The sequence below is a fragment of the Jaculus jaculus genome, chromosome 13 (genome assembly GCF_020740685.1).
Source record: "Jaculus jaculus isolate mJacJac1 chromosome 13, mJacJac1.mat.Y.cur, whole genome shotgun sequence".
NCBI lineage: Eukaryota > Metazoa > Chordata > Mammalia > Rodentia > Dipodidae > Jaculus > Jaculus jaculus.
The window spans coordinates 68,316,836-68,341,737 of record NC_059114.1 but is presented as its reverse complement, the minus strand read 5'-3'; the positions used below and the strand labels follow the sequence as shown (position 1 = coordinate 68,341,737).

The following is a 24,902-nucleotide window of genomic DNA, read 5'->3' as shown; positions in this document are numbered from 1 at the left end:
GGGCCATCAGTGCTGCTGCAATGGGAACGTGTTACTAAAGTTGGAATGCTGGTGGGACATTGCCTTATTCACCTCCATGTCCTGCAGATCAACTCAGAACACGAGTTCTAATTTATTTTTATTTTTTGGTTTTTCAAGGTAGGGTCTCACTGTAGTTTAGGCTGACCTTGAATTCACTTGGTAGTCTCAGGGTGGCCTTGAACTCGTGGCAATCCTCCTACCTCTGCCTCCCAAGGGCTGGGATTAAAGGCGTGCGCCACCACGCCTGGTGAAGTCTAGTTATTTTTAGCAGGAGGGAATTAGTTAAAATCATGCCGTTTCCCAGAAAGCACTAGTGCTTTGTTGTTGAGCAACCACACATGGAGATACTAGCTTAAACATTCACCCGGGGCTTTGGGGCAACGCTTATCTTTCAGGCATATAGGGTCATGTCAACCAAACTCCTGAGTCAGCTGCATCCGGTTCCACCCCCCTTGGCTTTCAGCACAGGGAAGACAGAGCACCACCTTCCACAGGGCTTGGCGGGGGAGTCTGAAATCACTGGGGGAAGATCTCCTTCCTACACAAAATACAAGGCAGAATTGCCCCAAGTGTGACGATGTCTGAAAGTGTCCTTAACTGGCTGCTTCCTTGCTCACCTGACACTGTAGCTGTTCTGAGTGGCTGATATCCACTGAGAATGGTCCTATGCTTGTATTTTGGTGGGAATTACACATACCAAAATAAAGAGAGAACAGATGATAAAAAGACAATGAACCAACACACCCAATGAATCGACCATCTTCATATCATACATAACCTGACGTAGTTCGGGAGCAGCTCGTAGTTACCAATTCTATTTAAATTACTAGGAGAGCACTATGTGTGGATTGGAGAAAGATTTGAAAGCGATTGGATGATCATTTACTTATGGTCCTACTTCATGAGTTTCTACTTTCTCTTGTGTTTGTAACAATCTAAAATGTATAATTAACATTTATTTACCTTACACTGGTATGTTTGATGCCTTGTGATAATAATCACCCCAAAACAGGGTTAAACATTAGAATAAGGGCTGGAGAGATAGCTCAGTGGTTAAGGTGCTTGCTTGCAAAGCTTAATGGTCCGAGTTTGATTCCTCAGTACTCACGTAAAGCCAGCTGCATAAGGTAGTGTGGCGTATGTGTCTGGAGTTCATTTAGAGGCTAGAGGCCCTGGCATGCCCATTCTTTGTCTCTCAGTCTCTTTTCTCTGTCTCTCTGTGTTTACCAATAAATAAATAAAATAAGGGCTGGAGAGATGGCTTAGCAGTTAAGGTGCTTGCCTATGAAGCCTAAGGACCCAAGTCAATTCCCCAGAATCCATGTAAGCCAGATGCACATGGTGGCACATGCATCTGGAGTTCATTTGCAGTGGTTGGAGGCTCTGGTGCACCCATTCTCTCTCTCTCCTTTCTATGTCTCTCACAAATAAGTAAACTTATTTATTTAAATATGTTTACTATTAGAATAAGCTGACAGTGACCCATGTGATTGTGTCATTCCAGTTTATTGAAATGAGTAAATTTATAGCTTTATTTGCATACAGAAAGTGCACAGGAAAACAAGTATGTATACAACAGTTATGTGGCTGATCAGCACTTGTAAAAACTCAACTATCTAGAAATAGTTGCCTCCAGTTTAGCACTTGAAGTGTTTGGACTTTTAAAGTACTGTTTCAAGTTTGTGTTTATCATGACGAAGGAAGAAGCCAGACAGAAAAATATGCCATAGATAATCGACTATTATTAAACATAAACCCACAAGACTTTTAGCTTGGACTGCTTGGGGCTAAATCAATAGAGGCTCACAAGGCCACCTTCTTGTTTAAATCCTGAGCAGTCATTTTCTTCTTCCACTTAAAGGTAAGCTTATATATGGTTGATTAACATCCACCAGAACCTGAGCATAAGGGGTCAAGAGATAACCTTTACAAAAAATAAACATAAACTCAACAAAACTCATTTTGGCAGGAACAAAGCCTTCAGAACTGTGCTAACAATAGAACTGAAAATGAGCTGGGGAACTTTCTCCAAGGTTACCAGGAAAACACTGCAGCAATTAGATTTTCAATAATAACCTCAAGTACTTGTCTGGCACCTTTTCTTCTCCCATTTATCTGGCTCTCTGACCGTCGCTTCAAGAAAGTTTTCCAGTTACTTTGAAAAAGGCCTACTGTGACTTCCAGTGAGGCCTGGTGTGTTTGGCACAGACACACTCTGCCCTTTATGATGTATTCCTCTTCAGAAGAAGTCCTTCACTGCTGAAGTGAGTCTAGATTCTTCTCCATGTTGATTGCTCTCCTGGAACTGAAGAGGAGGGTCCCCAGTCCTACGAGAAGATGAAGGTTCTTCCAGCATAGTTACTGGACTAGCAATGACTGAGAAGGAAGAGAGACTCCAGATCTGTGAGCCACTCAATGCTTTTTTGGCCCAATGAAAAGTCTGTTCCTTGTAACAGGGAGGGAATGCCATATGAACCCAGGAGCAAAATGGACTGGAAATAAAATGCAGAGGGAAAGATGAAGACAGATGAATAATGCTTTTCTCTCATTTGCAATAGCTAGCAGGTGATTAAAGGAAGGTTGGGGGAGGCAGTCTTGGCCTTAGTAGAAATCTTCATAGAGAGGAGAAATTACATCTTGAAATTATATACATAATAATCATCTTTACTGAGAAAACAATTACATGAGATGCAATCAGAACAATCTAGAAAACTTCAGGCCATATAAGGTCACCAGAATCGAACAGCTTCAAAATGCTTGGAATGAAAAACAAAAAAAAAGTCTGAGGTCCCAAAGTGATAATTTCTTATCCTATGAGCTTTGAAAGGCAACCCATGAGTCAAAACTTTCTCTTTCCAGGACAATGGAAAGCATCTGTTGAGGGCGAGTTGATCAAAGATCCCATCAGTGGAGAGAGAAGCTGACATCACAGGTGGGTTAGGTTCCAAAGTGTCTAAGGAGAAGTCAATTTTTCTTTCATTCATTTGAAAATTTCTTTCTGAATATTGGTCTGAAGTAAGCTATCTATTAAAAAAAAGTACCTTGCTGAACTGAACCCCTTGCATGTTATTATGCTCTGTACCACGTACCCCTACCTATGATTTTAGGCTGTAAGTACTTGAACATTTGCACAAAGCAGTAGAGTATGGGGGGACGTGGTAGCTGCACCTCTCATTTGGATCATTCCAGAGACACTCCCGGTGAGGATTTGGTAGGAAAGGTACTTCATTACATTTTAGCTAGAGTTTAGGATCTTAATTTCCATAAGGCAACATATTCAGTTTAGCTTTAGCCTAGACAGAAAGGAAAAGGCATTTGACAAGTAGAAGAGCCAACAAGGAATAAAGCAACATGTAATATGTCAAAGCTGGATCAAAGACAGGAGTCAGGACGTGTCTGGCTAATAGCTTTGTCCTGGACTGCTAAGGCCAATCTCCTTGTTCCTCTGGAAGACCGGCATTGCAAGTTCCTAGAGAATTACGGAGGAGAAAGAAAATCTGTGGTTAGAATTTTTGGGTTGAATGTCAATGTATTAAATATCAAGGCGTTATTAAAAATGTTAGTAACATTAAGCCGGGTGTGCTGGCGCATGCCTTTAATCCCAGCACTCTCAAGGCAGCCGTAGGAGGATCAATGTGAGTTGCAGGCCACCCTGAAACCAGGTGAGACTGGGATAGAGTGAACCCCGACTTTGAAAAAACAAATAAAACACACACACACACACACACACACACACACACACCAGGTATGATGATATATGCAGGCTACATATAAGCTCAAGACCAGCCTGCGCTACCTAGCAAGGCCCTTGCCTAGAAAAAGAAACATGTGTGTGTAAAATAAATAGAGTAATAATGTTAGCTGTTTTCTCTCATGATAGCTCTCCAATCATGCAGTCTCATGATAGTGTCCAATCTATTAACAGATCATTGTTACTAATGTTATTAAGCTCTAGGCCTGATTTATGTATTTCTATATGGGAAAGAACCAGTTTGTGGGTTAGGGAGATGGCTCAGCAGTTAAAAGTGCTTACTTGTAAAACCTACTGACCCAGGTTCAATTACTCAGCACTCATGTAGAGCTGAGTACATGTATGTGGAGCTCATTTGCATCCTGCAGGGGCATGAGACGCACACGCCACCCCATACATGTGCAAATAAATAAAATCAAACAACAAGCCGGGCGTGGTGACACATGCTTTTAATCCCAGTACTTGGGAGGCAGAGGTAGGAGGATCGCTGTGACTTCAAGCCAGCCCCTGGGACTACAGAGTGAGATCTAGATCAGCCTGGGCTAGAGTGAGACCCTACCTTGGAAAAAAGAAAACAAAACAACAAAAACAACAACAACAATTGAAGTCTAGAAAATTATGCATGTACATATGCACATGTATGTATGCGCATATATTGAGTTTTACTTCTATGTATTACTGATATGTCTTGAAATTTATATTTCATAACTAGACTACTGTTTTGGGATATATTTAAGAACTGATTTTTGAAATGCCTAGCCTCGTCCTTGTTGAATTAGTTAAGTATAGATTTCCATATCCATAGCTCCTAAATTAACCTCTTTAATTCTGACAACAAAATCTCAGCCGTCACCCATGACAGTACCACCCTCTCTCACTCAGTGTCCTCTGCAAGGTAGATGGTCCACTTACAGCAGCTAGGCAAAAGGGTTTCCAGAATGATCCCTGTACACATCAGAAGACACAGGTTGAGGAGAAGCCATCTGAGGAGAGAAAATCCATCCAGCCAACCAATACAATCAATGCAAGGAGAAACCCGCATTTCAATTTCCTTTGCACACCACTTAGAATATAGGCCAGATGTCATGTACATCTGCAAAAGGATCTGAGCCTGCCTGCTTGCAGATGGTGGCACGTATTACGTATTCTCAGCCAAAGCCGAGAAGAGCTGCATTTATTTCCCCACAAATGAAGTGTTATTTCAATGATCTGCAGAACTGTAGGTGGCAGATGAAGAATGTCAGCCTGGGGCTGGAGAGATGGCTTAGCAGTTAAGCACTTGCCTGTGAAGCCTAAGGACCCCGGTTCGAGGCTCGGTTCCCCAGGACCCACGTAAGCCAGATGCATAAGGTGGCACACGTTTTCTGGACTTCATTTGCAGTGGCCAGAGGCTCTGGTGTGCCCATTCTCTCTCTCTCTCAATAAGTAAAGTATTTTTTAAAAAGTCATTCTTGGGGCTGGAAAGATGGCTTAGTAGCTAAGGCGCTTGCCTGCAAAGCCAAAGGACATGGGTTCCAGTGCCCACGCTAAGCCAGATGCATGAGGGGGCGCATGTGTCTGGAGTTCCTTTGCAGTGGCTGGAGGCCCTGGTGCGCCCATTCTCTCCCTCTCTGTCTCTCCCATAAATAAATAAATAAATAAATAAATAAATAAATAATGTCATCTTTCATGTAATACTGATTCAGGACACTACAGCTCTATGTGACATGTGCTTCAGAGCTTCTAGGAGTCGGTACTTACAGGGGGTTGTGGTGAACTGAAGGGTCCTTTGGAGAAAGGGTTCTCGAATGCATTGTCAGCAGGTTTGGTAACTGGCAGGGCACCTTGTCGGGGAGCTGGCTTTGGTGGTTCTAGAATAGAAGAAACCCCCCCCCAAATGTCAGTAGACAAGCCTTCCCCATGTAGAGCACATGTTTCCCAGTCAATTTACCTGTGAAGTATAATTCTGTACTTTTGAAATTTACACTAGACGCTGGAGAGATGGCTCAGTAGTTAAAGACACTTCCTTGCAAGCCTGTTGGCCTGGGATGGATTCTATAATGAGCCAACTACAAGATGGTGCACATGATTTCTGGTGTTCATTTGCAGTGGCCACAGACTCTGACCCACCCATGCATACATAACCACATACTCACAAAGAACACTAAGAGAGAGAGAGACAGAGAGGCAGAGGTAGGAGGATTGCTGTGAGTTCGAGGCCACCCTGAAACTACATAGTGAATTCCAGGTCAGCCTAAGCTAAAGTGAGACCCTATCTCAAAAAACCACAAAAAGAAAAAGAAAGAAAGAAAAAAGTTTACACCAGTGAAATAAAAGTCACCACACATACCAGGACTCTCAATGATATATACAAATCCGTCCCTCCTCAGTAGAGATCGATATATGTGTGTGTGTGTCTGTGTGTATGTATATATATGTATATATATAATGTATGTATGTATGTATAATATTTTATTATTATTTTAGCTTTTTGAGGCAGGGTCTCACTCTAGTCCAGGCTGACATGGAATTCACTATGTCTTCTCAGAGTGGCCTCAGATTCACAGTGTGATCCTCTTACCTCTGCCCCCCAAGTGTTAGGATTAAAGGTGTGCACCACCGCACATGGCTTATTTTATTTATTATTTACTTGAGACAGAAAGTGAGAATGGATGTGCCAGGACCTCCAGCCATTGCAAACAAACTGCAGATGCATGCACCGCCTTGCGCATCTGGCTTTATGTGGCTACTGGGGTATTGAACCTGGATCCTTAGGTTTTACAGGCAAGCGCCTTAACTGTGAAGTCATCTCTCCAGCCACGCTATATGTATTTTATCTGAAGTAGGGGACATTTAGGATGTTGGTGGACAAGGAAAGTGGATGAGGCTTTATTATTTCAGCTCCGGTCCACACATCAATACCTCTGACACCTTTTTAAGAGTCGCCACCTTTATGGAAGTTGTCAGTAAAAAAAAAAATAAATAAATAAATAGCCGACACCAGAGGGCAGCACTGGGGAAGACCTTTAGAACTGGCTGGGTTATGTGATTGGCTCTGAGTTAAACAGTTAAGTTACCTCCATAACTCTGAATAGAAAAGCAAGAATGAGTGGGCGAGGTGGCGCACGCCTTTAATCCAAGCACTTGGGAGGCAGAGGTAGGAGGACTGCCATAAGTTCAAGGCCACCCTGAGACTACATAGTGAATTCTAGGTCAGCATGAGCTACAGTGAGAGCCTACCTTGAAAAACACAAAACAACACAACACAACACAACGAAACAAAAGAAAGAAAGAAAGAAAGAAAGAAAGAAAGAAAGAAAGAAAGAAAGAAAGAAAGAAGGAAGGAAGGAAGGAAGGAAGGAAGGAAGGAAGGAAGGAAGGAAGGAAGGAAGGAAGGAAGGAAGGAAGGAAAGAAAGAAAGAAGGAAAGAAAGAAAGGAGCAAGAACGAGACTGTGGGTGGGTGGAGACTTTTCTAAGAGAGACATCCATTGGCACAGTAGGTAGGCACAGGAAGGACCAGCTTACCATTGATCTTGCTCAACAGTTGATTGGCATCGAAGTCATCATGGTCTGCGTTCTCCTGAGGAATGCCGACTTTACTGTTGAAATAACTGGAAAAGGCACTTGAAGTCCCGGTAGGAAGGGGATCTCCTTTCCTTGAGGGCAAAACAGGCGGCTGCCGCAGTTGGAAGTCCTTAAACATCTCCCTCACTTCCTTGGCTTCTTTATCGGCAAGTGGGTCTAAGGCCGTGAAAGCATCGGTGGGGATGTCCTTCGGTGGGCCATTTCTGGGAGGTGGCTGCGGAGGCGAGGCCAGGAGAGAGGACATGACGGGAGAGGGCTGGGCAGGCACGGCAGGAGGTGGGAAAATGTTGCTCTGAAACGGGTTCCCCAGAGAGCTTGTGGATGACCAGGCACTGGGTGTCATAGATGGAGAAGCACCCCACATGGCAGGGGCTGGGGGGGAAGCTGAGGCCGTGGCAAAAGACGAAGGCTGGTTCCAACCTTGAACAGCTGGGCTTGTAGCAAAAACGACTGGCTGGCCGAAACCTGGAGGTTGACCTATCATGACTCCTGGGACCATGGACGTGGTCTGGTTGAAGACGACGGGTGTGCTCCAAGGTCCTGCCGGAGGGTGGGCGGCTGACACACCTCCTGAAGGAAGAGAAGACATGACACAAGCTTGCAGAGAATTCTTTTAATATTCTAAGTAACACATGGCTAAGTGTACAAAATCATGGGCGTTGTAATTTAAAAAGGGGACATAGGGCTGGAGAGATGGCTTAGCGGTTAAGCGCTTGCCTGTGAAGCCTAAGGACCCGGGTTCGAGGCTCGGTTCCCCAGGTCCCACGTTAGCCAGATGCACAAGGGGGCGCATGCGTCTGGAGTTTGTTTGCAGAGGCTGGAAGCCCTGGCGCGCCCATTCTCTCTCCCTCCCTCTATCTGTCTTTCTCTCTGTCTGTCGCTCTCAAATAAAATTAAAAAAAAATATATTAAAAAAAAAATAAAAAGGGGACATAAAGGGAAGAGAAAGGAAGGGAGGAGGGTACTTAATAGATTGATATTGTATATATGTAAGTACAACGATTGTGATGGGGAGGTAATATGATGGAGAATGGAATTTCAAAGGGGAAAGTGTGGGGGGGTAGGGAGGGAATTAACATGGGATTTTTTTTATAATCATGGAAAATGCTAATAAATAAAAAAAAATCATGGGCGTAAATTGTGATGTTTTCATATACGCATAGAAAATACTTTGGTTAAAATGGCCTGGATATCCATGACCTCACAGTGCCTGACACTACCTACACAAGACCATTGTAAGAGGAAGAAAAGATCATGACATCAAAATAAAAGAATGCCGGGCGTGGTGGCGCACGCCTTTAATCCCAGCACTCGGGAGGTAGAGGTAGGAGGATCGCCATGAGTTCAAGGCCACCCTGAGACTACAGAGTTAATTCCAGGACAGCCTGGACCAGAGTGAGACCCTACCTCAAAAAACCAAAAAAATAAATAAATAAATAAAAGAGAGACTGATTGAGATGGGAAGGGGATATGATGGAGAATGGAATTTCAAAGGGGAAAATGGGGGGGGAGGGTATTACCATGGGATATTCTTTTATAATCATGGAAAATGTTAATAAAAATTGAGAAAAAAAATTAGAGATGAGAAAGACAAAAAAAAAGTAAAAAAAAAAATACTTTGGTTAAAGTAATTCCAGTCCTAGGTATGTACCAAAGGCAATTGAAAAGTCATGTTCACAGAAAAGTTAGTATGAGTGTATTCAGAGCATTTATTTTTTTCAGGATACAGAAGAAATGGAAATAACTCAGATAGCCATCAATTGAGGATAGGAAAGATGTAATATATTGAACTGGGTATGGTGGCACACTCCTTTAGGCCCAGCACTTGGGAGACAGAGGTAGGAGGATGGTCAGGAGTTTGAGGCTACACTGAGACTACATAGTGAATTCCAGGTCATTCTGGACTAGTGTGAAACCCTACCTCAAAAGACCAAAAAAAAAAAAAAAAAAAAAAAAAAACACCAAAACCCTAAAGATGTAATGTAGCCATATAGTAGCAAGTCATTCTGTCCTGGCCGGGCATGGTGGCACACACCTTTGATTTCAGCACTAGAGAAGCAGAAGTGGGAGGGATCAGCTTGAGTTTGAGGTCAGCCTGAGTCTAATTTCAGGTCAACCTGGGCTAGAGAGAGACCCTACCTCAAAAAACAAACAAACAAGCCAGGCATGGTGGCACACGCCTTTGATACCAGCACTTGGGAGACGGAGGTGGGAGGATCACTGTGAGTTCGAGGCCACCCTGAGACTACAGAGTGAATTCCAGGTCAGCCTGAGCTACAGTGAGACCCTACCTGGAAAAACAACAACAACCAAAACACCATGACTTTCTGGGTAGCATTAAGAAAGCACTTACAGGGCAAGTATACTGAATCATTATTAAGGCTTGATGCTGATGCAAAAATACCACCTCTGAGAGTCTAAGTCACTCTGGAGGACATGGGATAGCTAGTAACCAAATGTGTACTGCATGTTCCTACTATCACTTTGTTTCAACTTTCCTCACTAGATTGAAAAAATGATCTCAAAATTCATATGGAAACTGGCCATAGTGGCGCACGCCGTTAATCCCAGCACTCGGGAGGCAGAGGTAGGAGGATCGCTGTGAGTTCAAGGCCACCCTGAGACTCCTTAGTGAATTCCAGGTCAGCCTGGGCTACAGTGAGACCTTACCTCAAAAAACAAAACAAAACAAAACAAAACCTTCATATGAAATACTAGCAGGCCTCAGATACCCAAACATATCCACATATCCTTGGGGGGGGGGGTAGACACTCTGGAAGTATCACCATACCCGATCTAAAACTATATTGCAAAGCCATAGTAACAAAAACAGTATGGTACTGGCAAAAAAAAATAAAGAGAAAGAGAAAGAAACAGACCAAAGGAACAGAATTGAAGACCCTAGGTCAAGTAGCTGTAGCTACATGATCTTTGACAAATTTGCCAATAATGTAGACTGGAGAAAAGACAGCATCTTCAACAAATGGTGTTGGACAAGTTGGATGACCATATGTAGAAAAATAAAATTAGACCCACTCATTTTGCCATACACAAAAATCAAGTCCAAATGGATTAAAGACCTCAATATAAGACCTGAAACTCTTCAACTACTGGAAGAAAACATAGGCATGCTCCACAATATAGGCCTGGGGAAAAGACTTCCTGAACAAAATCCCAGTAGCCCAGGAAATTAAACAAGCATTCAACCAATGGGATCTCATGAAGCTAAACAGCTTTTGCACATACAAACATACCATAAGCAAAGCCAATATGGTACCCACTGAATGGGAGAAAATCTTTGCTAGCTATACCACTGACAGAAGCCTAATATCTAGAATCTACAAAGAATTCAACAAACTAACCAATAAAAAAATCTAACAACCCACTCCAAAAGTGGGGCAGAGAACTGAATAGGAGTACTCAGAGGAAGAATGACAAATGGCTAACACACATGTTAAGAAAATGTTCAACCAGGCGTGGTGGCACATGCCTTTAATCTCAGTACTTGGGAGGCAGAGGTAGGAGGATCACCATGAGTTTGAGGCCACCCTGAGACTCCATATTGAATTCCAGGTCAGCCTGGGCTAGAGTGAGACCCTACCTTGAAAACCCCAAAAATTAAATAAATAAAATAGAATAGTTTAAAAACAAATAAAAAAAAAAATCTTCTACATCCCTAGCCATTAGAGAAATGCAAATTAAAACAACTATAATATTCCACCTTACCCCAATAAGGATAGCAAACATTAAAAAATCAAATGAAAACAAATGTTCACAAGGATGTGGAGAAATAGGAACACTCATTCATTGTTGGTGGGAATGTAAGCTGATACAACCACTATGGAAATCAATATGGACTCTTGAAAAGGATGAATATAGAGTTACCAACAGACCCTGTTGTTCTCTTACTGGGCGTCTACCTTAAAAGTTCCACACCTCAGTTCACAGATGTTTGTTCAGCCATGTTTATAGCTATTCAATTCATATTAGCCAAGAGCTGGAATCAACCCAGGTGCCCAGCATTAGACAAATGGATAACCAAGATGTGGAATATCTACAAGATGGAATTCTACTCAGCAGTAAGGAAAAAAGAAATGACACAATGACATTTGTAGAAAAATGTCAAACTTGGAATAATACAAGCAAACTCACATAATCACAGAAAGATAATTGTCACGTGGTCTCACCGATCTGCATCTACAATGAGGAAGGCCTCTTCAGGAAAGGAGCAGGAATGAGGGAGAGCATGGTACCAACATGTGTTGTTTACATACTAAGTATGCCCATAGCTAATAAAAATTAAAATTAAAAAAAGAAAAAAAATGTACTGGAGAGATGGCTTAACGGTTAAGCACCTGCCTGTGAAACCTAAGGACCCCGGTTCTAGGCTCAATTCCGCAGGACCCACATAAACCAGATGCACAAGAGGGCACATGCATCTGGAGTTCATCCGCAGTGGCTGGAGGCCCTGGCACGCCTATTCTCTCTCTCCCTCTTTATCTCTTTCAAATAAATAAATAAAATATTTATAAAAAAAAAACAAGAGAAAAGAAGTTGACACAATACATACATTCTTTTTTTTTAAATTTTATTTTTGATTTTTTGAGGTATGGTCTCACTCTAGCCCAGGCTGACCTGGAATTCACTATGTAGTCTCAGGATGGCCTTGAACTCATGATCCTCCTACCTCTACCTCCTGAGTGCTGGAATTAAAGGCGTGTGCCACCATGCCCAGCTTACATTCTTAATAAAAAAAAAAAATGACCCCTTGCTATTCTTAAGCTGGTGGATCTCAGATGCTCTGAACATAGCCTGTTAGTAGCCAGAACTGACTTGTTCAGTGGGTACATTTACATACACAAGCGCCACATTGATTATGAAGTAGTTCTTTAAGAAAATGCACTCCACTCTCTGAGTCGTTATTCGCTGTTTCATTTAGTAGCTGGCTCCTGTCTGTGGACTTACGGAAACCAGCTATCATGTAGGCGCTTAAGGCCTCAAACATGCTTCCTTCCAATTACTGTCCTTGCTTTTTTTTGGTAATAACCTTTTTAAAACAATTTGTTCTTTTTAACTCCTACTCTTCCTCTCCTCTTCCTATACCCCTCCCTCCTGCTTTTCCTTGTTCAATAAGTTGACATAACGGTATAAAGGGAAGATAAAATTTATTTAAGACCAAGATAGTTTTGGATAGATAGGTAGGTAGATAGATAGATAGATAGATAGATAGATAGATAGATAGATAAGAAAGGCCATTATTCTGGGAGGGCTGCTTCGAATAAAAGCTATGTGTCATTCACTAAACCTTGCCCAGAAGTTAGGGAAGAGTATTAAAATGGGCAAAGGAAGAGAGAAGGAAATGGAAAGCAGAAATTCTTCCTGGGGAACTAGGGTCTGTGTCAGGGAATGTGATCTCTTGGGTAAATGACTCCATGGCCTGCACCCTTGCCATGGAATTAGTTACGTCATGAAAATCCCGCCCGTTTCTTTTAAGCTTCATGCCCTACATCTTGTTCTAATATATGACATTTTCGCTTCCCAAGTGCATTTATGAATCAGTTAAACTGTCATCACTAACAAACAACAAAACTAAATCTGGCCTCATCCTTATACATGGAAGATGCTGGTGTTCTGCTCCTTTGGAGTGTTTTTTTTTTTTTGTTTGTTTGTTTTTCGTTTGTTTGTTTGTTTGTTTTTTGGTTTTTGTTTTTGAGATAGGGTCTCACTCTAACCTAGACTGACCTGGAATTCACTCTGTAGTCTCAGGCTGGCCTTGAACTCACGGTGATCCTCCTACTTCTGCCTCCAAAGTGCTGGAATTAAAGATGTGTGCCATTACGCTTGGCTTCACAGTGTTTTTTTCTTTTATTACACACTTTCTTATTTATTTATTTATTTGACAGAGAATGAGGGAGAGAGAGAGAGAAATAGAGAGACAGAGAATGGGCGTGCCAGGGCCTTTAGCCACCACAAATGAACTCCAGTCGCGTGTGCCCCCTTGTGCATTTGGCTACCATAGGTCGAACCTGGGTCCTTTGGTTTTGCAGGCAAACGCCTTAACCATTAAAGCCAGCCCTCCAGGCTGACCTGGACTGTACTATATAGTCTCAGGGTGGCCTCAAACTCACAGCAATCCTCCTACCTCTGCCCCCCAAGTGCTGGGATTAAAGACGTGTGCCACCACATACATACATGCACGCATGACTTATTTTTTGTAATGGAATTTTAACTCAAATACCAATTTCTGAGATAGAATTTAGGATCCATTTACATTAAAGATACATTTCTTTCCTAACAAATCTAGGAGCAAGTTCTCTTAGATTTGCTAATGTAAACCCTGAAAGTGAGCTTAGTTTGAACAAATTTTGAAACAAAAAACTTATTTCAAAACAAATTCATTTATTTTTTTAACTGCAATGTCATTTACTTATAATTTCAACTCATGAGATGTGTCAAAGAAAATAGAATTGGGGCTGGAGAGATGCCTTAGCAGTTAAGGCATTTACCTATGAAGCCAAAGGACCCAGGTTCGATTTTCTAGGACCTATGTAAACCAGATGCACAAGGGGCACATGCATCTGAGTTCATTTGTAGTGGTTACAGGCCCTGGTGCCCTCATTCTCTCTTTGTCTGTCTGTCTTCTCTCTATCTTTCTCTGCTTTCAAATAAATAAATAAAGATAAAGATAAGTAAAGAAAGAAAGAAAGTAGACTTGGGCTGGAGAGATGGCTTAGCGGTTAAGGAACTTGTCTGAGAAGCCTAAGGATCCAGGTTCGATTCTCCAGGACCCACATAAGTCAGATGTACAAGGTGGCACTTGCATCTGGGGTTCATTTGCTGGGGCTGGAGACCCTCGTGTGCCCATTCTTTTTCCCTGTTCTCTCTCTTTCTGCTTCTCTTCCCTTCCCCTCAAATAATTTTTTTAAAAAAAGAAAGTAGAAGCCAGGCATGGTGGTGCACATCTTTAATCCCAGCACTCGGGAAGCAGAGGTAGGAGGATCACTGTGAGTTCAAGGCCACCCTGAGACTACAGAGGGAATTCCAGGTCAGCCTGAGCTAGAGTGAGACCCTAACTTGAAAAACAAAACAAAATAAAACAAACAAAAAAAAGGTGGAATTTTATCAACTTTCATGTTGGGCTAATAGCCTTTCCCTAAGAGAAGCGATGACTTTAGCCATGGACCTTATCAGTCAGAGGAGTATTTGTAAAAGAGAAAATATTATTCTACTGGCCAGGAATGAAAGGTTTTGCAAGCATACATTTTGGCCAGCCTTCATTCCCGTTAGCAGACGCCATCTAGCGTGTTTTTAATACATTAATGGTTCAGCGGGGCATGGGCTAGGAAAAAGGGGAACATGGACAGAAAGTATTTTTATTACCTTCTGAAGCTAGATCAAAACACAGGGCACAAGTCAAAGCTGAGGGCTCCCCTTTCTGGAATGCCCTTTCCCCGCCTCCCAGATCTCCAGTCCTCCAGCTGGGTCTAGCGGAAGCCAGACCTACAACCTTCCATGGTTTGGCTGAGGATCACTGCAAGGGGACAGGGGCTCCACTGTGGGGCTGTTTGAGTTCCAGATCCAAACTTGGAAGAGTCATCAGTATTCTGTGGTTGCACCCCAAGGCCGCAGCAGGGGCACCTGCCAAAACAGCTCCGCTTCATCGGAATACATTAACAGTTATAGGCTCCAGCTGTATCTCGGAGCTGACGTGTTGAATATTGGCTGTAAAAATTCTCCAGGACATTGGCATTAGACTGCCAAGCTCTGTGATCTCGCCCTAGGCCCTGCATGTAAGTCCTCTGTCTTTCTTCAACAGGAAGACACCAAGCTGCTTCGCTTGGAGGGGCAGGAAAAGGGGGCAAGGCAGAAAGGGAGGTCCCCAAGGGGCACAAAGTATTTATGGAGTCTCTTGATAGGGGAAGTGCTCACTAGAGAACTAGAATACTGGCTTTTTCACAGGGCGAATTTGTAGCCACTTAGCAGTTAAGTAACTCCTTTCTTACCCCTCTACTCCAAATATGACTAAACACGCTTTATTGTGGCAGAAATAACATCTCTTTCTTTGCAGGAAAATAGCTGAGAAGAGAATGAAAGGGGGTTTTGAGGACCGACTCTACAGGAGGCAGGCAAAACCATCTTAAATTCCCAGTCAAACGTGACAAGAAAAGGAGAACTCTTTAATCTATGGACTCCACCTCTCCAGTCAGATTCTACTTGGAGTTTGTAAAGGTCCCAAGGAGAAGCAAAAAACAAAACAAAAAACCAAGAGCGTACCCAGCAGGAGAGCAAACACTACTGTTGGGGGACTGTGGAACCCGAAAACAACTGCAGGGTGTGGCTGAGGAGGGGCAGGACCAGGGCTCTGTCAAGGCCCCTTTGGCGTCATGCCACAGCAGAGAGGGTCCTCTGCGGGCACACATACAGTCATCCAAGTGAACCCCAGCACCTCCCAGGAGCTGATCTACTTCCTTTTCTCTGAGCTCCCTCCAGCTCAGCTTTCTAATACTTTCTTTCAAACTCTACTAAGATGCCTTGGTAGCAAAACATGGATACGGAGTCCCTAAGGCAGAAGCCTTCACAAGTGGGTCAGGATGTGTGCCTCTTCCCTACTCCATACGCCCAGGGACAGAGCAAGGTCCAGAACATACACTTAGTCATTCTATCCCTTAGCCTTGCTTCAGACTCAACCTGCACCCCTTCATGGTGCACGACACACGTCCTGTCCATTATGGAAAATGACATGGGAGGCATGCAGAATGACGCAACTTTTCCATCATACATCGTACAAAGATATTTCCTTTCACTGCCTTCTTGCCACTAAAGCTGGGACAAATTAAGACTCCTCACAATTCTTACCAATAAAGCTGGACCAATTTCAGACCCCTTACAATTCTCACTGCTAAAGCTGAACTAACATCAGAACCCTTACAATTCTTAACACTAAAGCTAGACTAACTTCAGAACCCTTAGAATTCTCACCACTAAAGGTGGACCAACTTCAGACTCCTTAAAATTCTCATCACTAAAGCTGGACTAAAATCAGAACCCTTAGAATTCTCACCACTGAAGCTGGACCACTTCAGAGCTGTTACAATTCTCACCACTGAAGCTGGACTAACGTCAGACCCCTTAGAATTCTCACCACTGAAGCTGAAATAACTTCAGACCCCTCACAATTCTCACCACTGAAGCTGGACTAACATCAGACCCCTTAGAATTCTCACCACTGAAGCTGGAATAACTTCAGACCCCTCACAATTCTTACCACCGAAGCTGGACTAACTTCAGACCTCTTACAATTCACACCACTGAGGCTAGACTAACTTCAGATCTCTTACATTTCTCACCACTAAAGCTGGACTTACATCAGAACCCTTACAATTCTCACCACTGAAGCTGGAATAACTTCAGACCCCTCACAATTCTTACCACTGAAGCTGGACTAACTTCAGACCTCTTACAGTTCTCATCACTGAAGCTGGACTAACTTTAGACCACTTACAATTCACACCACTGAGGCTAGACTAACTTCAGACCTCTTACAGTTCTCATCACTGAAGCTGGACTAACTTCAGACCACTTACAATTCACACCACCGAGGCTAGACTAACTTCAGATCTCTTACATTTCTCACCTCTGAAGCTGGACTAACATCAGACCCTTACAATTCTCACCACTAAAGCTGGACTAACATCAGAACCCTTACAATTCTCACCACTAAAGCTGGGCCAACTTCAGAACACCTTATAATTTTCGATTTTCTTCCAGGAAGCTACTGCCAGCTGCTCAGGCACACATAATACTGAGCCTGGACTTATTCATTCTTGGCAGATGGAACAGCTCTAAGCTCTGGGCAGAGGTGCCCAAGGGGCAGCAGTAGTGTAGGAAGGAAAGTCCGACGACTGTTCGAGATCACGAATCTATGCCCACGAACCCCTCTGTGGGTAGTGAGCGCCTTCCCCTGAGTGTCACCATTGTGCAGATGACTGTGGCTGAGCTACATCTTACTCCATCATTAGGCACCTACCTAGACCTGTGAGGGGCCCCATGTGGGCAGGAGCACTTGTTTTGAAGAGATCCAGAGGGTTGCTCTGTGGGGCTGCAGAGGGTCCTGTGGGTGATGTCTGGCCTGGAGGTTCTGAGATGGGAGGTGCAAAGATGTCTGACGCAAGCAAGTCATTTGCTGGAGACTGATGGGACAGGGAAGGAGGAAGAAGAGTTACTTAGCAATAATCCAATACAGCTGAGGTCTACTTCCTGCTCTTCACCCCAAAGTTGACAGACACAAAACGGAAACCTTCTTACTGATACTGTTAATAACTTTAAAAAAAAATACCAAAGGTAGGGGTGGAGGAATAAACAGATATGCCTCCAATGGGTGCACTAGTGGGTCTGATGGCTGCTACAACCTTGGACTTGCAAAGTGTAATCAGTTTTCCTCATTTACCTTTTTGTACCAGTCTGCTCTCCTTACTGGCTAAAACTTGAAGCGGGGAAAGAAAGCACAACTATGCATAAATATTGTGAATAATGTTATCATTCTGTTGGATGTGTAAGTCAGTCTACATGGAGATGATACCAATCATAATTTGAAGATCTGCATGCTTCTGAGAGATTTAAAGATACCTGTAGAAACTGTACTTTCCATTGCTTTTTTTTTGAATTTGTTTGTTTTGTTTTGTCTTTTGAGGTAGGGTCTCTCTGTAGCCCAGGCGGACCTGAAATTCACGATGTAGTCAGGATGTCCTTGAACTCACTACCTCTGCCTCCCCAGTGCTGGGATTAAAGGCGTGCGCCACCACGCCCAGCATGTGAATGAGGTTGGTAATAGTAAAGGTAATAGGAAACATGGAAGTTTCTTCTAAGATGATGGGTTACTGTTAGGGAAACTTAAAAAGAGGATACAGCTGTGAGAATTTTATACCGCCACCACAGACATTACTGATGGGTGCGAAGGGTGTGTATTAGTGGTAGAAGGACCGGGGGGGGGATCACAAGAACGGTTGCCCTCCCGTCCCCAAACAAGATGATTACACTTACCAGAGATTCAGAAGCATAGCAGCATTAAAAATGGGGGGGGGGAAAACTTGTGTTTAGTTTAGTGGTAAGTGGTAAGGCATGCAAACAGAAAGCGGGGTTTGACAAGCACAACGTTTAGACATAGTGGCAACTAAGGGGCGTTTTCCTGGTGAGCTGATGCACCCTATTATCCCACCTTCTAGCTCAGAGCCACACAGCCAACTACGAGAGCAGCAGGGAAGAGAGCTCGCGTCACACCACCCTTTGGTACCGAGCATGCACTCTGCTAATGGACACGTGAGAAGACAGTTCACCTTAGCACTCCTTCTGCCTCTTCCTGGTTTAGTGCTTTGTGGAGGTGGGATAATGGCTATGGAGTCATGTGGGGAGGACTGGACAGAGCTGTCCCCATCCTCCTTTAAGCCATTCTGTGCAGACAGTCCTCTGGGCGGGCTTCCCACAAAAGGGTTCGGGGAAGATTTGACATGGAAGCCGTTCTGTTCTCTTTCAGATACCCCATTCTGAGTTCTCACTGCTTGCTGGGTTTGCGTACTTGGGTAGGGCCACGGGCCTGACTGAGCTTCCTGTTTGCCAGTCCGGTTAGAAATCTGGTCAAACTGTTGACCAAAATAATCAACGTCACCATTCAGGGGCCCATTGCTACTCAAATTGTCTTTCTTCTGCTCTGGAGATTTGAGAGAATCAAACGAAGGAGGTGTCGACTGATCTGGTTGTGCGAAAGGATCATCGTGAAAAGGGTCAGGATTAGGGGTGGGAAAGAAGTTGAGATTGGCAGAAAAGGCATTTTCAGGCAAGAAAGGTGCCTGAGGTTTTGGTCGCGGGAGAGAGCAGGAGGTGACGCCATTTGTTAAGAATGGATTTTCTCTTAAAGAATTCTGATTGGTGTCGATTTCAGAGTTTAGGTCCACTAGCAGGATATCTTTGCTTTCCTAGCATGTTTGGAAAGAAAAAAAAAAAAAAGAGAGAGAGAAACAGGAAGAAAGTGTTAGTCCATGTTATGTCTTGACATGAAATATCTATATCGAAATGACGAGAATTTTCAAAAATTTCCATTAGGATTTGGAACTATTACCATCTCCCATCAACTCCCTGTGGACTAGACTTTCCCTTGCCCGTGAACTTGAATGTGAATCTTGGTGTTGTTGGCCCTTGTTGAAATGAAATCTTGCTCTTGTTTACTTCACGTCTCTGCTCACCTTAGTTCATGCATTCAGATGGGCTGAGGTCATTGTCATCATTGTTTTAGCCGATTATCTTCAAAAGGGTTAAGGGGCGTCAATTATGAATCACTATCCATGATGATCTAAGTATACTGAACTGGAGTGTATGAACTGACGGCGGATGCATGGTCCAGCTTTGGACCTGATGCATAGAACAGTCTGCAGCCCCTCTATTGTACGTTCAGAGTCGTGAACGTCACCTCTCTAAGTAAGTAAGTTCGCTGCTTATTGCATTGTTGCAAGGGCTTTACGTAAGCCAGGCAGGTATCCTGCCATTCACCTCCACTCTACAGTGCCCTATTTTATAGCTTATGATTCCGGTGAAGGTTAAGATCAGGTACACTTCCCTATACTTGGTTCAGTTTCCCCCCGCTCAGAGGGGGGAAAAATAAGCACCCTCCCTTTATGTCATAGCCCGCTGGATGCCTCCTCAAACTGGATGGCTTTTGTTGCCAGTCCTACCCAAGTAAGGACCCTCCATCCTCCCCTCCCTCACCTCTTCCTAGACAGACTTTTTGTCTGTGTCCTTCTGTGACCACGGCACTCAAAATACTGTTTGCATCTCAAGGACACATGAACCTCATGGATTTGCACTTGTTCTTTTTTTAATATGTGGCTTGTGTTTGCCAGAACTGTGGCAATGATTTCATTGACACTAAAGTCATTCGTTGACATTAAAGTCAATGAATAATGTTTATGCATAAGGAACAGGTGGGGGCTTAGAGCTTAATTTGAAAGACATGTATGTATGTATATGTATGTATGTGTATATATGTGTGTGTGTATCTCATACATGTGGAGGTTCTTCCACCTTCTTTTTCTATTTCCCTCTATAATATGAGAAAAAAATTGATGACATGTTAATTAGTTTAACTGTTACATAAAATTTTAGCATAAAAGCAGCAAACGTGATCAATCTGACACATCCTTATTCCGTTTAATGACATAGCTAATTGTGACTCACTCTGGGACAGGGGTCTCATACTGACATACTTTTCTGACTGGTTTTGATCTTTTAAATACTTAACTATGTTAGCTCACCTGGGAGAGGGGAGACGTCTAGCATTAACCTGGGTGGAATACTGAATAGTTTGATCATTGGGACCAGAACAACACTAAAGAAATATTAACTTTTTAAATTAATAAGTACAAAACAGATTTCAAAGTCTCTTTGGCTTGTAGAGAAAAGAATATTATGTTTGTAAGTTCACATTCTCTTTTGTGATCATGACAGAAAGATCTATTTTACTGCCTTCTACTGTGAGTTGTTAAAAAATGTCTTTAAAGGCCAGATTTCCTTTTGGTAACTAGAAGGATTCACCACAAGAAAGAACTTCAATTAAAAATTTAATCAAAGAAATGAATTGGAAGATCTCTTAGTGAAGGGATCTTTAAACAATCAGAAGAATGAGCTTGATTTCAGTGTTTATTCGTTTTGTCATGAGCCACCTCTGGGTCAGCACAGTTGGGTGTTCACAGCTGGCAGAGCCTCCTTTCAAATACTTCACAAGTTCTTAGGACACCAAACAGGACCCACAACGTTAGACTTCTGAATCTGACACATCACCCTACAAGTAAAATGTATAAGGCTCTCCTCAGGCTGGAGTTGGAAATTCAAGTCCAGTTTACAGATTACAGAGGGCAGACATGAGATTCCTCATCCACCTCAGTTCAGTTCAGTTTTATTAGTGCTTTCTTAGACTGTCAGCTCTCCATCCACTTGACACCATCTGAGCATCTAAAAGAAAGGCCTGAGAGATATGTAAGGGAGTTTCTGGTCTAAAGAGGCTCCAAGGATGTGGGCATGCACGAATCAGGAATCTGTGATGCTACTTGGCTTGACAACCTGAGCTTGTCTCTTCTCTGATTCCAAGTGTCAAATTGAGGGCTCTACTCCCGTTGGTAGCCTCTTGCTATTCTTATTAAATTCATATACAGAACTTCTGTGACCACTTTCAAAATGGCCTGCAGAGGACTCAATGGGTCTGGCTTAGGTATCATTTACCTACTGCTCTATATACTTCCAAGACCCCGTTCTAATTCACATTCATTAAAGTCTTTTCTTATTGGTTATTCCATTTCTAGTCGACCTGTATCTACCTCATGGCATTTGCAAGGCATATATATATACACACACATACACACACGACTTGAACTTTGTATGCTGATCTCATGGCTTATGTCAGATGTAATTGCCTTAATGGTAGACTATTTCTTTAGTCTTCTCATACTAGCTGGGCTGTCAAGTGGTCAATATTTTAAAGTTAAAGACCCTTCCCTCTGTCGCTTTTTGAAACAGTATAATGCTCAAGTGGTTTTAAAAAGTTATGCTCTAGGGCTGGAGAGATGGCTCAGCAGTTAAGGTGCTTGCTTGCAAAGCCTGATGGCCTGGGTTCAATTCCCCAGGACCCACCTAAAGCCAGATGCACAAGATGTCTCATCTGCCTTTAGTTTCTAACAGCAGGAGGCCCTGGTATGCCCATTCTCTATCTCTCCTTCTCCCTCTCTGTCTCTCTCTCTCTTTACAGATAAATAAAATAAAAATATGTTTAAAATATTTTTAAAGTTAATGTTCTAGCCAGATGTGGTGGTGCACACCTTTAATCTCAGCACTGAAGAGGCTGAGGTAGGAGAATTGCCATGAGTTTGAGGCCACCCTGGGCTATGGAGTAAGCTGTATGTCAGCCTGGACTATAGAGTGAGACCTTGCTTAAAGCTAAACAAGGCTAACAGAAGGCAAAAGAGAGATTCGTCATCAGTTATCTTCCCCATTACTTCATTAAGTCAAACTAATTCTCCGCTTGTCTGGTTACTGCCTTCCTCTCCTTCATGGTCATGTTTCTAAAATCTATTTTGTAGAAACAGAAGATCTAAAGACAATCTTTCTTGAATCTGAACATCTTTCTGGGGTAGATGAGGTTTTCTCACCAATCAAGGAAACTGCTCCATTCTCCCATGGCTGTTGCAGATCTAGCTGGACTGAGAAGGTTATAGCATCATATTTTGTAAAAATGAGCAACTTGCTAGCAAAGACAAGTTTTAGCTGAATGTAACTGAGCTACTTGCTTAACTCTTATTTCATAACACACATATTCCTAAGTTGCAAAGGAAAGAAAAAAATGAAGAATTTTTATGATCAATTATCTAACAAATAGACTTGTACCAAGCATTACAACTTAGCTCCTATTTTTTGACCCAAAATTATTTCTAAGGACTTGTGTTATCTGACTAATAACAGAGGCTTGTCCTCTATGCGATGCTAATATGTCTGAATTTGTGTTAATAGATTCCAAAACTGTTTTTCAAGTGGCCACTTATGTTTCATGTGGAAAAATCAGCAGTCACATTCCAAGTTTAAATGCAATGTTCAAGATTCCTGATTAATTTTCAACTTGGATTATAGATGTCATTTCAATTATATTGCAAATTGAAAAACAAAACACTTACTGTTGGACTATTTAGGTCAGGAGGTGTAGACATGTCCCCAAATAAATCCATCTGGTCAACACCCTTAAAAAAGTATTTGGATTAGATTCAGATGTCTGTACTACAAAAACGGTACTTTGAATACTGTTAGAATTGTTTGCATCCTAAACTAAGGAAAACAAGTTGTCACACTGGGATTGTCACCAAATTCATACAGATTTGATATTAAATTGCTTATATCAGAAAGTGTAAACATGCCAGGTGTGGTAGTGCACGCCTTTAATTAATCCCAGCACTCGGGAGGCAAAGGTAGGAGGATCACCATGAGTTCGAGGCCACCCTGAGATTACATAGTAAATAGTTATCCTCACTGAATTGTTATGTGCATTTAACGTAGATCCCGCATTAGCAAGATCGACAGGAAGTAGAACCTCTGCTCAGGTAAGGATTGTAAAACATACCAACTTCAGTTTGTTAGTCTGGTCATCAAGAGTCATCAGGGCCTCATTTCCATTCTGAAAAACAGAAAAGCCAACATTTTAGGGTTTCACTGATGACTTTTCTTCTGAAGAATTTATTTTTCTACCCCACCAGCCTATTAAGCTACTATGACTTGGGGATTGATAATGTGACCATAGGTTTCCCATGACCACAGGGGTCACTAGCATACGTGAATATGCTGAAAGAGCAAAGGACTTGAAGAGACAGCAAACACATCACTCACGGAGTCATGGGAGACAAAGGCGTAGTTCTTACCTCTACTGTTTTGCTGGTTTCTTCAGCCTAAAAAGAAAGATGCAAATTCAGTGGCTTAATGTTGAGAAGAGAGTCAAGGAGGGCCAAACAGAACCCTGCAGGTTCGTGGCCCAAGGCAAGAGAGAGTCCTGCATATTTTTCCTAACAGGCCCCTTTCCATATAAATACTAGATTTGATACTTTCCACATTTAAACTACATTGTTCTGTGCAGCCTGTGAATCATATGAAGCTTGCAGGGAGACAATGACCTGGAAGGAACAACAGACAATTCTATACCTTGAAGAGTCTTATAGAAGATAAGCCCCATAAAGGTTCTGTGTATAGCCATCACTATAGAATTAAACATGATCCTAAAAATGGCTGTAAATTCAATAGAAATTTTCTTTCAAGCCATACTTGCCTTTTTCTTCTCTTCTTCCTTTTTCTTTACATTATAGATAACTTGGAAAAGGTCTTTAAGATCAACAACTAATGGCTCAGCCTGAAGCAAGAGAAAACATGAATAGCATTTTATTCTCCGTATCATTTTTTCCTTGTTCCCACCAGTTCTCATTAGTACTGGTTTTTTATCTGCCTTAAAATTCCTTATTGCACTGACGTGATTGACACGGATCTCCACTCTCAGATAACGAAGGGACAAGAGTGTCAATAAATGTTACACTAATGTTAAGAAAGAGTTGTCACCCCTGCTTTTTTTTTTTTTTTGTAGGTATTCAGATAAAACAAGGGGCACTGTAAGTATTTGGGGAAAAATTTACTGCTGCTCCAGATTCAGGATTAACCTTAGACGAAGCCCATCCTCACAGTTCTTACGCCATGCACAGAGCTATGAGTGACATTTTTAGAAGGATTCTTTAGGTTAAAGTCACCCTCGGAAGGATCACTAGCCTGGGGACTTGTTTCCAGTAAGCTTCCTAGCTGACGATAGCGTCCAGGTGCCCTAGAGCTCGGGGCTTACCTGCTGCCCTGTTTTGATTGCGAAAAACTGATGCTGGCCTTCCCCTCCACACACGTAACCAAATGCTCTGTTGTCTGTCACGTCGCGGGCAATGAAAGAAACCCTGTTTACGGGATGTTCGTGCTCTATGACCTTCAAACGGGACATAAAGGATGACACAATGA

General features: G+C 42.6%; 1 protein-coding gene across 5 annotated transcripts in view; it reads right to left on the bottom strand.

Moving 5' to 3' along the window:
* Positions 1–1,511: 1,511 nt before the first annotated feature.
* Dab2 (DAB adaptor protein 2) overlaps positions 1,512–24,902 on the bottom strand; it is a 78,066-nt gene continuing 54,675 nt past the window's right edge. For 3 of the 5 annotated variants that reach the window (XM_045132328.1, XM_045132326.1, XM_045132327.1), the window contains exons 5-15: positions 24,739–24,870; positions 24,181–24,261; positions 23,780–23,806; positions 23,485–23,538; positions 23,045–23,107; positions 18,671–19,306; positions 17,365–17,527; positions 7,278–7,907; positions 5,513–5,622; positions 4,685–4,755; positions 1,512–3,490 (exon numbers count right to left, since the gene is read on the bottom strand). In XM_045132328.1, coding sequence (XP_044988263.1) covers positions 4,690–4,755; positions 5,513–5,622; positions 7,278–7,907; positions 17,365–17,527; positions 18,671–19,306; positions 23,045–23,107; positions 23,485–23,538; positions 23,780–23,806; positions 24,181–24,261; positions 24,739–24,870 — 1,962 coding nt within the window. In that variant the 3' untranslated portion in view covers positions 1,512–3,490; positions 4,685–4,689. The remainder of the gene's footprint in view (positions 3,491–4,684; positions 4,756–5,512; positions 5,623–7,277; positions 7,908–17,364; positions 17,528–18,670; positions 19,307–23,044; positions 23,108–23,484; positions 23,539–23,779; positions 23,807–24,180; positions 24,262–24,738; positions 24,871–24,902) is intronic. The other 2 variants (XM_045132329.1, XM_045132330.1) reach the window with 2 other exon arrangements.